We start from the raw sequence: 19,759 nt of genomic DNA, 5'->3' as shown, positions 1-19,759 counted from the left end.
TTTTTTTTTTCTCTTCAGGTCATACATTTGTTTTTCACTGTAAGGTTAATATTTGAATGGAATTGGCCATAATATTATTTATGGAAAATGACATAATTCTTCAATACTTCAATAATTTTATACTTATGAAACATCAAGAATACATGTAATCATTTAATAGTTAATAATACGCATAATCATAATTCTGAGTCATATAACAAGCAAATCCTTGAGCTATCAAACATCTTGTCACTTAATACACAATTGGTTGCTCTTAAGCCACTTACTGATTATTGATTCATTCTTGACCAATTTAGTATGTGGTGTAAGCATAGGCTTGTGTGTCAGGTTGAGAAAAGAGGAGGGGAATATAAAGAAAGTGCTAGAGGGAGGGAGGATCTGCAGCACACTGAAAGAAGACCCGCAACACACCAACAGCTCTCCATCTTATTTCTGCTTTTGTCTTGATAACAGTTTCAAATGCTACTGATAAGGAAAGTTTTTTCATAATACGCTTTTGTTCCTTTGTTGAAAGTTTCATGACTTGGATTTACAGTTAAAACTCAAAGAACTGGATTTTACCATTTTGCCTTTAACATCAAAGGAAAAGACACTGGTTCACGACAGTATAGTGTATTGTTTTTACAGTGGTGTGTGAAAGATGTGGGGCTGTATAACAGATTTCTTCACTTACGAGACGACAAAGTCTGTGGTGGTGAAGAGCTGGACCATCGGCATCATCAACCGAGTTGTTCAGCTGCTCATAATCTCGTACTTTGTTGGGTAAGGATACTTCAAAGTCATTTCATCAGTAGAAAACACAATAATTTTTTAGCAATATGGGATTATAAAGTAGTTTAGGAGTGTTTGTAAATTAATTCACAGTGCTCATGAGTGTAACGTTGCTTTATTTGCCTCTTTTTTCTGTGTGTGGCTCAGAAGAGAAATAAAACATTAGTAGATTTTTTTTTTAGCAAAGATTGACATGGAATAGGGTTGAAGCTAAAACAGTGAGTGTGTGTGTGTGCATAATGAGTGACACTGCACCACTGACTGCCTCCATGCTTAACTTAATTCTATAACCAGATGATATTGCTACTTAAAAGTGCCTGCTTTAGCCAAAAAGACAGAAAGTACATAGAAAGCTAATTTGTAACATTTTAACATGATTAAGAAATGATTACTTTGTTCATTCATAGACCATAGAGTCTTGAGAACCATAGAGATGGTTATGAATTAATGCAGCTTCTTTCTTTCACACGTCCCATCTCCTATTTCTCTCTCTCTGTCGCTCTCCCTTTCTCTCTTTATTTCTTCTTCTTCCTGACAGTTGGGTATTTTTGTATGAGAAGGCCTATCAAGAGAGAGACACTGCTATCGAATCATCGGTCATGACTAAAGTGAAAGGATTTGGAGAGCACCACAATAAAACCATGGATGTTGCTGACTTTGTCACACCTTCACAGGTCCATCATGTGCTAGCAGTTTAACCCAGCCAGTTTAACCCAATGCACATAGGTCAAAGTGGGAAAATAACAGAAAAAATAAAACAAATTGAAAATTTGAATTAATTTCATTGTTTTGGGATGTTTTCTATATAATTGCATTATTTTTACTCAGAAGTAATACAAAAAATACTCTAATGGTGTAAACAAACATATTCTTTTTACATGTTTGATTCAGGAGAAATGTAGTGCGTTATTTTAATGTTAAGTTGTATGCTGTTGTACTGTGTGATAGTGAAACCATTTTCGTCCACAGTATTGTATGTACACTGAGATATTCACGAGTGTGTGCTTATCCTCCAGGGGGCCTCAGTGTTCTGCATCATTACTAAACTCATCACCACAGAGAACCAGGTGCAGGGCTTGTGTCCTGAGGTTAGTAACACAACTTTATCATCCCTACAGCTTATTATCAAGCTGAACACCACCTGACAATAGTCTGGAGATATGTGTAAGAATCTACTGTACTATAATAATGGAATAATAAATATGGTTTTCTTAAAATGTAATACTACCTGTATGTGCATGTGTATGTTTTAGAGTGAGGGAAAATTTAAATGTGAACATGATGACAACTGCACAAAATTAATGACAAAGCCAGGCTCAAATGGTAAGATGTCTTAATTCTGAACCACTCACACTGAACCACTTTTGCCAAGTGTGTGTGTACTGACATATACATATATGTCTGTTAGGTTTGTTGACAGGAAAGTGTGTGAGCTATACTGGTTCTATGAAAACTTGTCAGATCAGAGGATGGTGTCCTGCAGAGGTAGATGATGTCCCAATGTGAGTATGTTGTGACTGGCTCGATGAGTAAAAGAGTCAGAGTATAGATATTGTCTAGTACATGGAATGTTGTTTTGTAATGCATGGTATATTCATTTATTAGTATGTGTTCATTGTTTAACTTGTATAACTATAATGGGTGGATAAGTGGATAAATGGATCTTCTGTTTCTTAGAACGCCCATGATGGAGGTTGAGAACTTCACCATATTTATCAAAAATAGCATTCGCTTTCCCCGCTTCAACTTCACAAAGTGAGGACTCAAATGTGTATCATACTTTTGATAGTAATATTATCAGACCCACCATTGTTGTTGTTATTATTATTATTATTAGTAGTAGTAGTAGTAAGTAAGTAAGTAAGTAAGTAAGTAGTAGTAACAGTTGTAGCAGTGGTACTGGTCTAAGTAGTAGTAGTAGTAGTGGTATTGGTGGTGGTAGTAGTAGTAGTTGTAGTAGTAATAGTGGAAGTAGTAGTAGTAGTGGTATTGGTGGTGGTAGTAGTAGTAGTTGTAGTAGTAATAGTGGAAGTAGTAGTAGTAGTGGTATTGGTGGTAGTAGTAGTAGTAGTAGTAATAGTGGAAGTTGTAGTAGTAATAGTGGAAGTAGTAGTAGTAGTGGTATTGGTGGTGGTAGTAGTAGTAGTTGTAGTAGTAATAGTGGAAGTAGTAGTAGTAGTGGTATTGGTGGTGGTAGTAGTAGTAGTTGTAGTAGTAATAGTGGTATTGGTGGTGGTAGTAGTAGTAGTAATAGTGGAAGTAGTAGTAGTAATAGTGGAAGTAGTAGTAGTAGTGGTATTGGTGGTGGTAGTAGTAGTAATAATAGTGGAAGTAGTAGTAGTAGTGGTATTGGCGGTGGTAGTAGTAGTAGTGGTAGTAGTAATAGTGGTAGTTGTAGTAATAGTAGCAGTAGTAGTAGTAGTAAGTAGGGATGCACCAATCTAATACTTAGTATCCATATCGAGGCAAATATCAGTCTGAAACAGTGTGTTAGTATAGGATTTTTCAATCTGATCCACTAAAGTATTTTATCCTATGAATGTATGTAAGATTGACAGACACAACATAGATCTGGTGTGGGAATATGTGGTGCCTCCATAAGGTACTTTTGAATTTTTGCTTTCCATATGGGATGCTGAACACACAACATGCTCACTGTTCCAGTGGTTAAATTTGGGAAAACACTAGTGCTAGGGAATTGATAAATATACCTGCTGAGCATTAGCTACAAATAATACAAAACTGTCAGGAATATGAACATTTTCCTCAGATATGTTGGTGAACTACTAAGAAAAAACTCCATACACTACAATTACACTATGACAGGTAACATCTATGGGATATTTAATGTTTAGAAGCATCAGTATTGTGAACATTGTGAATGTGCAGCTATCATAAAAGTTTGATTTCTGAAGCAGTGAATACCACAAGAGTGGGCTGTTCTTATGGAATCTTCTCTTAAATAAGGTGAACCCATGACCCCATGTGAATGCAGCAATAGGACGCTAATTGTCTTAAACCACAGGTTGATATCATGTCTGTGATGTTCTGCCTAACTTAGCAGAACCTGACTTATTCACTGTCTGGATGTAAGCATCAAATCCAGATACTCAAACATCTGACATCAGTATTGTATCAAAAATGGAAAAACTTGGATTGGTGCATCCGTAAGAGTGAGAGTATAATTAAATCTAACCCTCCTCATAGACACACATCCTAACAATGTTTTTCTGTCTCACACACTTGCCTGCACTGTGTCTCATACTATCTCTCTCTTTCTCACATAGAGGAAACTTCTTACCCAACATCAACAGCAGTTATATAAAGAAGTGCAATTTTGACTTTGAACATAACAGTTACTGCCCTATATTCCGAGTGGGAGATGTGATCCGGTTTAGCCATCAGAACTTCACCACGCTGGCTAATAAAGTGAGTCTGCATTCTCTTCCCTGTTTCCTTTCACTTCCTTCAGTTAGTAAAGTATTCAGCTTTAAAGGTGCAGTTTGTAACATTTCAAAGTTAGACCTATATTAATCATATTAATGCAAAGAAAACTTGGAAATGCAGTGATTTTTTTTGATAGTGATATGCAATACATCCGGCAAGTTTCTTCCTTTCAGTATTCCATTTACATTTTTTTGTCACTGTAAGTACCCAAACCCACAGTCAGAATAGTGAAGCTAACTTTCAGTTTTCCTCCAGAAGTAACTCATGAGGCATACATAGTCTCATGACAGGGGATGGGGTTGGTTGGGGAAAGGGGAAGGTTTTCACTGCAATTAGAAAAAAAATTTTAAAATACAGTTGCTCCTTTAACTGTTATTCGTCTTTCTTTCCTTCCTTCCTTCCTACTGACCTACCTTCCTACCTACCTACCTCTCAGGGTGGAGTGATAGGCATAAAGATAGCCTGGTTGTGTGATCTGGATAAATCAGAGGACGACTGTAAGCCTGCATACTCCTTTACTCGCCTGGATTCCATGTCTGAGAAAACCAGCGTGTCGCCAGGGTACAACTTTAGGTGTGTACAAACTGAGATAGAATGCATCTTAGTTTCTTCCCAAAAAAACTTACTTGTACATGGCACGGTCATGTGGGGTGTGTCTCAGTGAAACAGTCCCATGGAAACTTTCGGGCTGGAAATTTTACTTGAAGCTCATTTGAATAATTTTGCTTTAAGGTTCGCAAAGTACTTTAAGATGGAGAATGGGACGGAGTACCGCACTCTGCTGAAGGCAGTTGCTATCCGATTTGATGTGATGGTCAATGGAGATGTGAGTTTCCAAGAAATTGGCTCACTGTTTCCATAAATAAAGTCTGGGTGAATATGTGTGTGTGTGTGTGTATGTGTGTAAGAGTGAATAAGCCTTCTGTTCACACAATTTTCACCCATTTTTGCAGGCAGGGAAATTTAATATGATCCCAACTCTAATCAATATGGTGGCTGCCTTCACTTCGGTGGGCGTGGTAAGTTTGCGTTCTTTTGAATGTTTGGTTCATATTTGTACAGTCCAATAAATCAGCTACTTTTTAATTATGGATATTGATAATATTTAATGTTATTATTTATTAGTATTGTTTCAGCTTTTGTTACTGGATACAATTTTGTGCTGTGCTATTAGACTTTCTTGGGGTTTTGTGGAGACTCTGTCTGTTTTAAAATGAACATTCATTTCATTTGTTCATTCCTCTTCAGTAAGTGCTTTTTATCCTGATCAGGGCCGTGGTGGATCCAGGGCCTATCCTTGTAACACTGGTTGCGAGTCAGGATTGCAGTGTAAAATGAACAGCCTTTGAAAATGCATTCTAAAAAAATGATCTTCATTTTTACTCACCAGCAGAACAGTAGCACCAGTGAATTATGAATCTCTGGTTCTGTGAACCTCATATAAGTGCCAGGGATGTCCCTTTTACCTTCAGCTTTCCTGCTGGGTGCATTTGGTCCCGCTTTAGCTGAAAAAGAAGAAAAGCAAAGTTTTCATGTGTTTCCCATGTCTCCATAGCAAGGGGTCAAAAATGTACGTGCTACAGCTAAACCATTTATGTTGGCACCTCTGCAGTCATGGCTAGACTCACCGAAAAAGATTCTGTGCAAGGCAAAGGGAGCCACTCTACCCCTGCCACTCTAGTGGTTCATATAGTTGAACATTTAACATTCTTTGAACAGACCAGCATGTAGCAATGATTGAAAACCAGCAAGGAGAACCCTGCTTTGTTGTTAGGGAACTCTTCTCTAAGTTCACCGTGAGTCTGAGCACGGAGATGTGAGGGAGACGTGAGGATAGCCTGCATTTTGGTAGGGACACACAGGAGTCAGTTGTATAAATGCAGCAGTGTCCTGAGGAGACAAGGCTGAATGTGTGCATTGTGAAATCACCTGTGGTGCTAGCGAGAGCTTGAACGGCATGTCTTTGTATTGGTATTCTTGCTTTTGGAAGGCAAACCTAAGACGCATATGTGTTACAGGAAAATGGGAATAAGAATATACGTTTTTTACAGGCCCATGGATGTGAACCAGTCCTGTGGCACCTGTAGCATATGCAAAAAGAGGGTGTTCAGAAGACAACTCAACCCTCTCAGTTCTAAAATTGGACAGAAACGTACATTTATATTTAGAAAAATAAGTTAAACCGAATTATTTGAACTTTGGGGTCTACGGATTCTACAGGACATCTGCCCAATTGGGAACAAACCGGGGTCAAAGATCACCAGGGCCTTAAACCCTGAAAAAGCTGGGAGCAAGCAGTGGAAAAGTAGTTCCTTTCAACATCAGGACCCACTAATTTGATGTAAACAAGGCTAACAGGCGATATTGAGCCCAGTAGTGGGCTATGCTTGTAAAATGAGAAGAAAAGCAAACTCACAGAAGTAGAAAGAAATTAGATCACTACTATCATCACTACATTGGAAAATCTCGGCATGTGGTTTTCAGGTGTTACACACCACCCCTAAAGGTTATAACACGTTAATAAGTTAAACAACCATTGCTTTATTTTTTTGTCAAATCTCTGAGCACATGCTGTACACTTATGTACTGCTGAGGCCTTTCAGTAGATGAACCAAGCGCAGTTACAGAACTTTAGGTAACCAACACAAATCATAGAGTCACACCAAAAAAAGCTTTGGCTTTATTGGTTCCTTGACAACAATCGTTATGGAAAATAAATGTGTGTGTGATCACAATGTTATCAGACATACAATAACTTTTAATTGTATTTGGATTTGTACAGATTTGTATTACTTCCTCGGGGCAATGTCATTTTCTCTTCTAAAAATATGCAGTTTTGGAAAGTGTTTATATATTATTGACCTGAATTGATGTGCTTTCTATATGTATGCTTTTTTAGGGGGCCGTTCTTTGTGATATAATTCTTCTGAATTTCCTGAAAGGAGCTGATCAGTACAAGGCAAGGAAATTTGAAGAGGTACGTTTTTTTTTCCACTGAGATTCCTATTTGTTCAGGTTATTTTTTGACAAAATACAAACAGCAGCTTCTGTTTTTCTTCTTTTGCTCTAGGTATCAGATGCACACATTGAAAAATCACCCTCCTACATCAGCGGCATGTATCGGACTAGAGATCACAGCCAGCTGTCAGTCAGACCTGAAGACAAGTTCTCTAATGATTCAGGGGCTTTTTCCATCGGCCAGTATGGTTAACAACATCATCAGAACTGCTTCTAGTGACACTTAAACACCCCGCACAATTTCACTTGTAGCTTAATATAAATATGCACTGTAAATAGCTGTAAGGTATCACATTCTAGTACTGATTTTAATATACAAGGTGTCCTTTTAGTAATAAAGCACAGATTTCACATTCAAGCAAAAAAATGTTAATAATGTACACTAATGATCAACGATTTACTATATATGCATATTCATTAAAGCTATGCAACAACATACAGTATATGCAGTTGTGCAGTGATGAAAGATTGTTAAACAAATCAATAACATAATTAATCAGGTTGGTACAAACTTCTGACTGGTACAGTATGTGCAGAATAACATGTTTGGACACAAAACAAAAAGAATTTTGCCTTTTAAAAATGCAGCAAATCTCTCTCTTATTTTCTGCGAATACCTCACAGTAAACGGTCCTGTTTGTTTAAATAATGCCAGTACTAGCTATTTTCCATAGTTATAACCATTAAGTAAATCTGAAGGTAAAATAACTGAGTAATAATAACCTCTGTAATGTTACTACTAATTCTACTGAGTAATAATAACCTTTAGAAAAGGTGTTCATATTTGATATGATAATAACAATAAATTAGTAAGGAATAAAACACAACAAGGCATGATGTTATAGGAAAATAATAAGTGATGATTTAGTGTGATGTTGATCATTTTCCAATAATGGCATGTCTTGAAGTGTTTTATTCCTCTTACACCACAGCAATTTGCCAACACTAACATTTTTAATTAGAGAATGACATGTTGTACTTTTTAATCCACTTATAGTTACCTTTAACGTTGTGGAACATCCATAAGAAAAGTTAGTTCCTGCTATCACTTACATTAATGAAGCTATAAACAGTCACTCCCTCTCCACTCTGTCTGAAGTCAGAGGAAAACTTAAAGTCACAGCTTTACCTCTGACAGCCAGAGACTGCCACTGGAGACTACTTCCAAAAATGCTAAATAAACATTTTAACAATCACACACTTTTTAAATCCATTTACATGGATTAACCAATTTACAAGTCCCTGTGCAGGTTGATACTATAGAAACAATAGCTGCTGTTATAGAAAATTAATCAACAGGAAAATTCAAAATTCAGTAGTGCTATGGAATAATAAATAATAAATTGTTGTGACTGCTCATCGTTTTGGTAATAGATCTATTACTTTTGGGACACCCTGTATTTAAACGCTTCAGTGTCAGATGTAATATCTGCATGGTCATTTTCAGGCCTATAGCAATAGAAGACCAAAGTAACTTAAAGCATAAAGTAGCACTGTGAGTAGAAGTACATCTGAATATCCACAATTACACAAGTAGTACCACTATGTAACAATTTAGTAATAGAGATCATCATATTAATACAATCTTAAATAATATTTGATGACAGGGTTCAAGCCTTTACGAGCTATTAATTAATTAAAATGAATGAACATAAGCATCATCGATACTGAATTAAATAGTTATTTTAACTCTCACTTTAGGTACTCTCTTAGGTAGCTAATTTCTATTGCATGTGTTTAAAAAAATCACACTGTTACATGAAATGGTAGAATTGGGGAGATTGGAGGCACTGGAAAAATTTTGTTTGTAAAGAAAAACAGCATTGTGGCTCAGATTCTTGTAGAAGTGTGTGTAGTTTTCACCTGAAACTGTTTTTTCTGCTTGTCATTGCACAAAAAATCATGTGCTCTCAAATCATGTGCTCTTTTTTGTTAAGTGGAACTTCACTATTCACTAATTTCCACTATATTTTCTAAATCAATGTGTTTGGTAATTTTAAGATGTTGATTTTAAGATGAACAAAATTTGGGAAATTTGGGAAAATTTCATACTAATGCCTGACAGCTTAGTTCAACTATAATATGGATCTGCTGGAGAAATAAAACAGAGATGGCTGAAAGAATGTACTTGGAGGATGTGAATACTGAGAAGTACTAAGAAATTGTAAAACAACTTAGTAAGCTGTGGGAATTCAATGCTGTAAATCCAACTTGCAATAAGACAGTGGTTTAAAAGTTGGATGTTTTAGTATATGTGATCAACCACTTGTGTAATCTATAGTATGTGTAATCTGAGTAATCTGCACTAGTAAATATATCATATCAAAGCAACACAAATGAGTCAATGCAATCATATTTCATAAATGAGTGCACTCATATAAATGTAAAGGTATCCTTATATGAAATAAAAATATCGTATGGTTTTGGTATTTCAGAAACTGCTCATCTCCTGGGATTTTTATGCACAACAGTCTCTAGAGTTTACACAGAATGGTGGTTCTGAGGGCAGAAACTCTTTGTTGCAGAGAGAGGTCAGAGGAGAATGGCCAGACTGGTTCAAGCTGACAGGAAGTCTATGGTTACTCAATTAACCACTCTTTACACCTGTGGTGAGCAGAAAAGCATCTCAAAATGTACAACACATCGATCCTTGAACTGGCAGGGCCACAACAACAACAGCAGGAGACCACTCCTGTCAGCCAAGAACAGGAATCTGAGGCTACAGTGGATACAAGCTTACAGAAACTAGACAGTTACAGATTGGAAAAACTTTGCCTGGTCTTTTTGCCATTAATCAACTGAACAGTGTTGGTGAGTCTGTGCTGACTATAGCCTAGGATTCCTGTTCTTGGCTGACAGGAGTAAAACTTGATGAGGACCTCTGCTGTTGTAGTCCATCCACCTCAAGGATCAATGTGTTGTGCATTCTGAGATGCTTTTCTGCTCATCACAGTTATAAAGAGAGGTTATCTGAGCTGCCATAGCCTTCATGTCAGAATTCTGGGGCTGTAGGAAGTGAAACCAGTTGAACATGACATTCATTCCATGGGGTCCCAAGAGTTTAGATGACTTTTTTTTCCTTAGGCTTCCTCATTTCATTGCTCCCATACCAACAGCTATCAGTGCACACAGAGATGTCATAATGTTATGTCCACTGAAGTTGAAGTGTCTCACCACTGGAAAGGAGAAATCTTTCATTCTGATGGCTCCAAAAAAAAAAAAAGTCTCCTATTGGTTTCCCAGATGTACTGCTCATTGCATCTGTTATTGGAGTGACAATAAACAACTCCTGCAGTGCTGCATGAGGATTGATGAGTGACAAAAATGGATCCTTTTTGGCCTATGATTTTAGTAGCTGTTTTAATAACTTTACTGTATAATGTTGAACAGCTTGGTAGCATGTAGAAGTACCATAGTTACTTCATGTCTTGTCCCATCTATAGGACTGGAATGAGTTGAGGTTCTTTAAAAATAGAAGAATTCATGCAGTTGTCCTGGAGGATTTTGACATTTGCAATGCAAATACTTTTCAATCTCAGTAGCTGTGAGTAAGAGATGGAATTTCTGCAGTGAGTGGGATGGAAAATGTTGCACTGTACATAAGAATGTGTGGGTACATGTCCAGCAAATGATTTATTTATGTATTTATTTATTTATAATCTTTGAACAAATCCAATGAACAAAGTGTTAACAAAAAGACATCCTTCTCCAGTCAATGCATTGAAATTTTATGAAATATGATCAAAAATGATCAGGTGTACCATGAAATAGAGCTAATGGTCTTTATATAAAATAAATCCCCTTTGTTTGTTGGGCGATATATATATATATATATCACACACACACACACACACACACACACACACAAACATATATATATATATGTGTGTGTGTGTGTTTACATACCATTGCAGTAATCTGATATTACGGAGCATATAAAGGAGTTTACAGTATCTCCTCTTTACCACAAATGTAGTTGATCACCAAGACATACTAGTGATAGTTTAGGGTTGTGCAACGTGCATGCCTAAATAATTACATACTTTCTTGAAATCAGCTCCAATTTTTGTGGTTACTGACACCGTATGATACACTGTAATGAATAAAAATGGAGACGTGTACATAACAACTCTTCTACAACTGTATACTGTGATGATTATAATCTCACTACCCACTGTTACCTAAAAACGACTGGGTTCTTTTTTTGAGTCTGGTTCCTCATGAAGTCTCAGGAATTTTTCCTTGTCTCTGTCGCCTCTATTTTGCTCATTAGGGATCTAAATCTGTACATCTGGATTTCTGCAAAGCTGCTTTGTGACAATGTGACAATGTCTGTCATTAAAGGCGCTATACAAATAAAACTGAAATTAACTCTTAAAACTGTTTTAAGAGGGTTATGTAGGAGCTGGTTATGTAGGGTTAGGGAGTCATGTAGGAGCTGTGGCCCAGAGGTTGAAGGCAGAATTAAATATTAGTAGTAATTCTGATAAAGAAAATGCCTCCAATTTGATTTGTATATACATTTTTTTACTTATTATGCGATTTTTGGCAACTGTTTATGTTCAAATGCCTTACTTAGCCAAATAATGTCCTTTAAGGCAAGTGTGTGTTGATTGATGCATGCAGCTAAGTGGGTAGCTATACTGTAAGCATAACTTACCGGTTGTCCTTCCTTGGACCACTTTTGGTAGGTACTAACCAATACCGGGAACACCCCACAAGACCTGTCATTTTAAAGATGCTCTGACTCAGTCATCTAGCCATCACAATTTGGCCGTTATCAAAGTCTCTCTAATCCTTATGCTTGCCCATTTTTCCTGTTTCCAACACATCAACTTCGAGAACCGACCGGTCACTTGCTGCCTAATATATCTCAACCCTTGACAGGTGCTATTGTAATGAGATAATCAATATTATTCACTTCACCTGTCAGTGGTCATAATGTTATGGCTGATCAGTGTATGTCTTAGCTGAACAACTACATTTGAGAACACTGTACATTTCATTCTAAATGGCTAATGTATTTCACTAATTCAGCTTATAAATAAGCAGCTTTAAAAAAAAAAGGTATATACAGTATTTATATTTATATGGCTGTAGGTTTCAGTTCCTTTCCAGGTCACATGCATACTGGGGACCAGCGTAACCCTGGTTCCTGTTACATTCTCCAGAAATGAATTAGGACTTCATCTTCCATAGCTTTGGTTTCAATAATCTTTCTTTTGTCTTTTGCTGCAGAGTCAGGACAGGAAGAAATACAAGATTAATTCTGAATTTATGATCACTTAATAATATACTGAATTGCAGGTCATTTGATAATCAGTAATTTATCTGTAAGATGGTGCTTGTTAAGAGAGGGAACTTTTCAAACTTAACAGTCTCTGGGAATTCACAGTAACCATGGATTATTTTTTTAATTAGGGACTTTTTTCTCCAGTTTGCCAGGTTGATGAGCTCTAAATATACTGACCTTCTCAGGAACAGATGTTTGGGAATCGTTGGAATCACAGGACCTCAGTAAATTATGGAATGCAGAGGAGGTGAAGATAGAAGGATGTGAAGAATGGTCAGACTGAAAGGACTCTGTGGAGGCATTACGTTGGTGAATAAAGTTTATAGTGGAGAACTTCATTCTTCATTTGACTGGTCATTTTGCAAGCTTCAGTTCCCCTCCTTTATTAATGCATTTCACTTAACCCTAATGCTTTTTCTGTTTTGTTCTAAGCTCATTTCTCACCATTTTTTCTTTTCCCTGGTGGTCGATGTTTTCTTTTTTTGCTCAACTGGATTCGATCCTTCAGAGCAGAATTGTCTAGCACTCCTGATGACTTTGTAAAAGAGAGGAAGAAATACTTATAATAGTGTATTGACTAAATTGTGATACTACTGTAAGTTGTATCTTCTCATCAAAACTATATGGCCAATTAGTGGATGTTTAGTACAGTCATACTTCTCATATACCTATTTCTTACACAAAACTAAGAGGCTAAGAGACATTACAACCCAACTTACTCCTCACCTTGACAACAGAGAAATCAAGGGGCATATCCCTCATCTTGTATGATAGCTGCTTATTTTTATAAAGCACAGAAACTTCTGCAATGTCATTATCATTGCTGTAGGCTTCTGGCACTTCTGATATCCTTTGCAGTACTGCAGCATTTCTCACTAGTGCCTTAGGAAAAAGTGAAAATAAATGACAATGTTTTTTTCTCAGTGATGCAGCTGGTCCAGTTGAGCTCATTTGCTCAGGAGAGAGAGACTGATAAGATCTGGATGTACTCACCTTCTCATTACCAAGTACAGATATTTGGGAATCTTCATGTGTTTGGGAGTCTTTGAATTTTGAACAGGGTAAAATATAAAATTTAGAGGAGGCAAAGACAGAAGTATGTGAAGAAGGGGGAGACTGAAAGGACTCTGTGGAGGCACTGCGTTGGTGAAGAAAGTCCATTTGGGTTTTTCCTGAAATATGCAGAGAGAAAGAACTACATTAGAGTGTTCCATTATTCCAAGCTCCAGTCACCCAACCACACACACACACACACACGTATTAATGCATATCACTTCTACTTCTACTGATTTATAGTTCTGAGTTTGTCACCTTTTTTTCTTTTTTCTGTTGGTTGATGTTTTCTTTTTTTGCTCAGTTGAATTCGACTCTTTAGTGCAGAATTATCTAGTACTCCTGATGACTTTGTAAAAGACAAAGGGGGATGTTTAAGTTGGAATATTTAATTCATTGTGATATTACAATAATTGTTCTTTTAGACATGAAAAAGCTTAGCTATTTACAATGTGCCTCACCTTGACAACAGACAAATCAAGTGGCATGTTCTTGACCTTTGTCAGGTCATTTTCATCATGCAGATACATTACCACAAGGTCATTTTCTTCCGCTTTAAATCGTTCATATTCTGGCATGTCAGATGTCCTTTGTGTTACTGTAACATTTCTTATTGGTGTTTTGGGAAAAGCAGAAATGGGTGAATCAGATGTTCCTTGTCTGACCTGGATTACCCTGTCCTCCTGACTATCAGTAATACTGGCTGGACTAGAACCTATCTCTGACTGCTCTTTGTCTGCTGATAGGCCCGGCTTTATGACTGCATTCTGAGATCCGATATCATCATTTGAATGATGAGAATCCTCTGTCTGCGAGTAGTCTTTGGCATCTGTTTGGGGTGGGGAATCTTTAACAGGCAGGAATTTTGCCCATTCTTCTCCTGTACAAATCTCTTCCAGCAAGTTGATGGGCTCGAGGTCCAGCTTGAAATCTTTTAGAGTAAAAGTCCTGTTTTAAAAACATAATATATTAGAGTTTGATTCCTGACAATTTTCAGTATAATGTCAGCAAGCAGCTATGGTGCTGCCTGTCCAAAACAATGGTTTAAAATAGACATTAAATTACCACCTGCATTACAAATTGAGTTATCTACATAAATGCAATCAAGGTTTTATAGTGCTTTCAAAGTAGATACTATCACAAACACAAATGGCAACAAAAGCACTTTGAAATATGATATGATAGGGGAAAACATTAATTAGAATAGAGTAGGACAAGACTCAAGTCTCTCACAGCAAACATAGTGTAGCTGAAATGTCATTAAAGGGACTAATGGTCAGGGAGTGTAGATTAAATTCCGGTCAACAAAGAGAAGCATAAACCCGATGAAAATCAGCACAATATTGATGCAGGCATTGGCATTTCTTCCTGGACAACAAAGAGTGTTAATACCACAGCACTGCTGAATTCTCGATTCTGATCAGCCAGAAAGTGTTTATTAATTTTCTATAACAGCAGCTCTCACAATAGTGCAGGCTGCAAGGCAAATCATAACTTACACAGGGACTTGTACTGCAGAAACTACACGTAAACATAGTGTGTAAAGTAAAGTGTGTAATGGTTGCTGTGGTGATGTCTTCTGAAACGACAAGTTTATCATTTTTGGAAGGAGTCTCCAGTGTCACCAGTAATCAGGGATAAGGGAATGACTGTTTATACCCATTATAATTTACGCTATAACAAGAATATTACAAGAAGTAATTTGTTTCGCATACAATATTAAACGTAATGATAAACTGCTAAAGAACTATGATGTGCTGTTCTTTAATAAATAGAAATTGTAAGTGTTGGCAAACTGCTGTGGTATAAGAAGAATAAAACACTTTGGGATGTGCTGTCTTTTGAAAATAATCAACTGTGGGGTGGTTACGGCTGCATTGTGTTTTATTCTTACACATGCAAGTACAGTAAAGTGAAATTCTAGCTTGTTAGGAAGCTGGAGTCAGAGCACAGGGTCTGCCATGATACAGCAACTCTGGAGCCCAGAGAACTAAAGGCCTGACAGTGACGCTGTGCTGGGATTTGAACTCAAAAGCTTCTAATAAGTAGCCCAGGGCCACCACTACCCCAGCTCAACAACTAACAATGGTACAGAAATGTTGTACAAGTTTGTACAAAATTCTTGAAACATTAGGCTTCGAATGTCCTAGTGCGTTAGGTGACATTCACGAAACGCTCTGCAATTCTAAAGTTGTTCAGTGGGAAACCCAACACTGAAAGTGCATGTGGTAATGTATCAGCTATTTTACAGGAATGTTCACCTGTTACCAAACTGGAAATGTGGCATGCCTAAGATGACCAAACTTTGCGTGTGTTACAGTAAAGAAATGTATTTACCTTTTCTCTTATAAAATACAAAACATCTGAACAATAAAAGATAGATAGCACATGGTTAATATATCAGTTTTACAGATGTATTATTTTCATATTATTTGACATCATTTACAACCTAGTGCTTTGGAGTACACCATAAAAATTGGGTTTTATCTTATTCCACCTTCCAACTACCTTTTATCAGTTTGGCTATCTCAGGTTGTATAAAACTGGTCCAGTCAGATGAACTGCTCTGAAAGATTTAAGGTGAATCCAATGACAAACATCTGGGTAGTTCAGAAGAACTTTATAAGTTACGTGTACGTCTGGAAACGTTGGCTGTCTTTTTGATGAACTGTTTGCTGCAGTTATAGCTGCTAAGGGAGTTTTTGGCTGATTGCGGTTTCATTCAAGAATGTAATGAAAAGTAATATTTCTCTGTATTTCCAGCAAAAAAAAAAAAAAAAGATTCCGGGAGTATTACTTATGAATGCAGTTTCAACCTGTCACATTCAATATGCAAATTATGATGTGCTATCTTGAAGATTTTAGCTACAGAAACTAAATACTAAACTAGCTTAGCTCATGTTAGTGATATCCCTCAGAACCTGCATGCTAAAGTAGCTTAGCTAATGTTAGTGACATCCTTCAGAACCTGTGTGCGAAAGTAGCTTAGCTAATGCTAGTGATGTACAAACAAGTTTGCTAGTCATAGTGTATTTACATGATTGGTGCATGTTAGTTTACTAGAGGTAAGCTAGATGGCTAGTTAAGCTAATGTCAGTGTTATTAGGCTATTTCCCACACACACACACACACACACATACACACACACACACACACACACACACACACATATATATATATATATATATATATATATATATATATATATATATATATATATATATATATATATATATATATTCTCTTTCTGATTGTATGCATTCTATTTCCTATATTTAATAATTGCCTGCCAATGAGTGCTACTAGATCTGTGCTCAATGGCCCTCTGTTCTCACTCATTTTCTCACTCAGTTTCCCTTACAGGACTAAGTATCAGTTTCTGCTTTTGGAACAGAATGTATGTATATACATGTGTATGTATATTGATACTTGCCTTTGTAATTGGCCATGCACATTGTTGAGATGCCGCAGTTTAGGAGGGAGGGGTGGAGGCTCTGCTTCCTCCACAGACGTAACCTAATTAATGATTTATTTATTTGATTGGAAGCCATAGAAAGGAATAGAGAGTTCTGTTGCTTTTCCAAATTCCAAAGTTTTCCAAATTAAATGAGATTTCTACAGACTGTAATAAGTGCAGTAAGCATACTGCTGAATGAACTCAGTGACTTACTGTATTCTCACTCCTGCAAGGTTGCTTCATTATTTTATACTCCATTGGCACAGTTGTTCCTTTGACAAACCTGGGTTCTGAGTTTGCCAGGGAGGATCCTGTTGGGTCATGGGTAAATGGTCCATGAGGAGGACTTTTCTTCAGAATGTTGAAATGGGACTCAGCTTGTGATGTCTGCTCCTCTTTCACTTCTTCCTGGGAGGGATTACTCTCACTGGGCTGTAAGTCTTGACTGGCGTCTCTTGTCAAGCTGTGCAACAAATTAGACGGTGTTGTGCTTTTGAGAAATGTGATTGAAGTAGGACTAGACTCTTGAAAAACAGTCCTCTGTGTGAAATATTCTGAATCTACATCAGCATCATTCTGTTCCTCGGGCTTGACTGAGTGTTCTGAAGGATTTGACCCTGCAAAATTCCACTCCGGTTTGTCTGACTCTGGGATAAATACTCTGTCACACTGGTGTTTGTCCTTTGAGTGTCTACAGTGTTGAGCTGTGGCATGAGAAGAACTTTGGATCCTCTCAGAAGACTTCAGTCGGTTCAGCATAGAGTGAAGCATAGAGATGCTGCTGTTGGATGCCTGTCTTTCTTCAGTCATCTGAATGTGAAGGCACAAAAAATCAGTGAAGCTTATCCTCTTAACTGTTGTTAGTGGGATTAGTTTTTAGTTTTAGCAATTATTGTTCAGTGATGTGGTTTATGAGGCTGATCCTCTCTTGTCTGTATAATGCATTGTTTTCTACAGTATACTGTTTAATTTAATAATAACTTTTTTAAAAAATTATGTTCTAAACATTGTGTTGTAATTTAATTATTTACTTCCTTAAAAAAAACAATTAACAAACCCCTTCTTACCGCTTCTGTTGTTTCTGTGGTGTCCTGCTTTACTGCTTTACCTCTCTTTTTCCTGTTTCCAGTTTCCTTCTTTACTGCTTAAGGAACTTTCTGTCAAGACTCCATGGGTTTATCTCCTCCCATTTCGCTGCCTCTAGCAGTGTTTACTGTACCAGCTTTTTAGTTCATGACTGTTACTACCTCGCGTGGCTCCCGAAACCACCCATACAGGTTTTCTGTCAAATGCCATTCTTTTACATTCCACAAATTACAGTTGGTCAAGTTATAAACATAGGTACAACATGATAAATCAGTGCCACGGTTGCTTAGTACAGAAATTATGAATTATGAAATTATTCACCATGACCCTGACCATGATAAGGCAGTCACTCAAGATGAAGACGATGAATATTAAAAGCATAGTAGTTCGAGTCACTGGCTAGCTTCCTCGTCCTCTCTGAATTTTCCTCTCTCTTTGTTTCTCGCACACACTTTCATGCACACACAGTAATCACACTCTTGCATATTCTTCCAGACTTTTTTTTTTTTAAGAATTAGGTATGATCAAATATGGCACAGTCCAGTGGTGTAGTCCAGCTCATACACAAATATACCCAGTATAGAAAGAAAGACAGTTGTTATGGTCATTACGCATACATACATGCTATGTACAGTCCAACAAATTGGTTGTCTTTGCATAGCTTGCTAGTTCAGAGATCTGAAACCTCAGTCTTCCAATCATTAGCCACCACTACCTTATAACCTCTTTTACCGTGATAATTCTGTCTATTCACTTCTAATGTTGAGTTTATTCACAGTATTTCTGATCTGTCATACTGAACTACACCATTCCACTCCAGTATGAAGTAAACGCTGTACTTTTTGTGGCCACCAGGTGGCAGTAATGCGCTGTGATGAGTGTAGCTAAACCTATACCAAACCTCATAAGGAAAAAGTCTCCATGATTGAGTCAAATGCAGCAACACTGTCAGTTTTTCATGATTTTTAAAATTATTGTGGATTATATTATTAAGTAATTGAATAACTTTTTGTTTGGATTGGTCAGCAGACCAGAGCTTGTCGTTGGCTTTGCGTTACATGTTACATGCAGGAAATACCTGTCAAAATAAAAGACTCTAAACCATATGTCAACTCTAAACCATGTGTAGAAGGTGTATATATACACACAATATATGGCCAAAGGTTCGTGGACACCTGACCATCACACCCAAATGTGGGCCTTCCCTAAACTTGGAAGCACACAATTGTATAGTGTCTTTGCATACTGTAGCATTAAGATTTCCCTTTACTTGAACTAAAGGGCCCAAACCTGTTCCAGCATTACAATGCCCCTGTGCACAAAGCGAGCGCCAAGAAGACATGGTTTGCCAAGATCGGTCTGGAAGAACCTGAGTGTCCTGCTCAGAGCACTGACCTCAACCCCACTGAACACCTTCGGGATGAACTGGAACTCTGACTGCACACCAGGTCTCCTCACCCTTTACGTCATTAACGCTCTTGTGGCAGAATGAGCACAAATCCCTACAACCATGCTCCAAGATCTAGTGGAAAACCTTCCCAGAAGAGTAGAGGTTATTATAACAGCAAATGGGGGGACTATATATATATATATATATATATATATATATATATATATATATATATTATATATAT

The 19,759-nt window shown here is 37.2% G+C and overlaps 2 protein-coding genes across 2 annotated transcripts; one reads left to right on the top strand and one right to left on the bottom strand.

Moving 5' to 3' along the window:
- The first annotated feature begins 394 nt into the window (after window positions 1-394).
- p2rx3b (purinergic receptor P2X, ligand-gated ion channel, 3b) lies at window positions 395-9,572 on the top strand. Its single transcript, XM_026935129.3, has 12 exons — window positions 395-762; window positions 1,310-1,445; window positions 1,788-1,859; window positions 2,025-2,094; window positions 2,180-2,273; window positions 2,449-2,526; window positions 4,059-4,200; window positions 4,655-4,791; window positions 4,951-5,044; window positions 5,172-5,237; window positions 7,118-7,195; window positions 7,289-9,572. Exons 1-12 carry the CDS (start codon window positions 641-643, stop codon window positions 7,427-7,429), a joined length of 1,230 nt encoding a protein of 409 aa, XP_026790930.1. The 5' UTR covers window positions 395-640; the 3' UTR covers window positions 7,430-9,572.
- A 1,211-nt stretch (window positions 9,573-10,783) lies between these two features.
- Window positions 10,784-19,686, bottom strand: si:dkey-9i23.6 (uncharacterized). The gene is made up of 10 exons (XM_026934966.3): window positions 18,107-19,686; window positions 17,253-17,849; window positions 17,016-17,098; window positions 14,044-14,530; window positions 13,841-13,931; window positions 13,523-13,701; window positions 13,256-13,411; window positions 12,974-13,064; window positions 12,707-12,819; window positions 10,784-12,468 (listed from the first exon to the last, which is right to left on the bottom strand). Exons 2-10 carry the CDS (start codon window positions 17,847-17,849, stop codon window positions 12,415-12,417), a joined length of 1,851 nt encoding a protein of 616 aa, XP_026790767.2. The 5' UTR covers window positions 18,107-19,686; the 3' UTR covers window positions 10,784-12,414.
- Window positions 19,687-19,759: the final 73 nt, after the last annotated feature.

This window comes from Pangasianodon hypophthalmus, chromosome 3, assembly GCF_027358585.1.
Source record: "Pangasianodon hypophthalmus isolate fPanHyp1 chromosome 3, fPanHyp1.pri, whole genome shotgun sequence".
Lineage (NCBI taxonomy): Eukaryota > Metazoa > Chordata > Actinopteri > Siluriformes > Pangasiidae > Pangasianodon > Pangasianodon hypophthalmus.
This window is presented reverse-complemented; position numbering and strand designations above follow the sequence as displayed.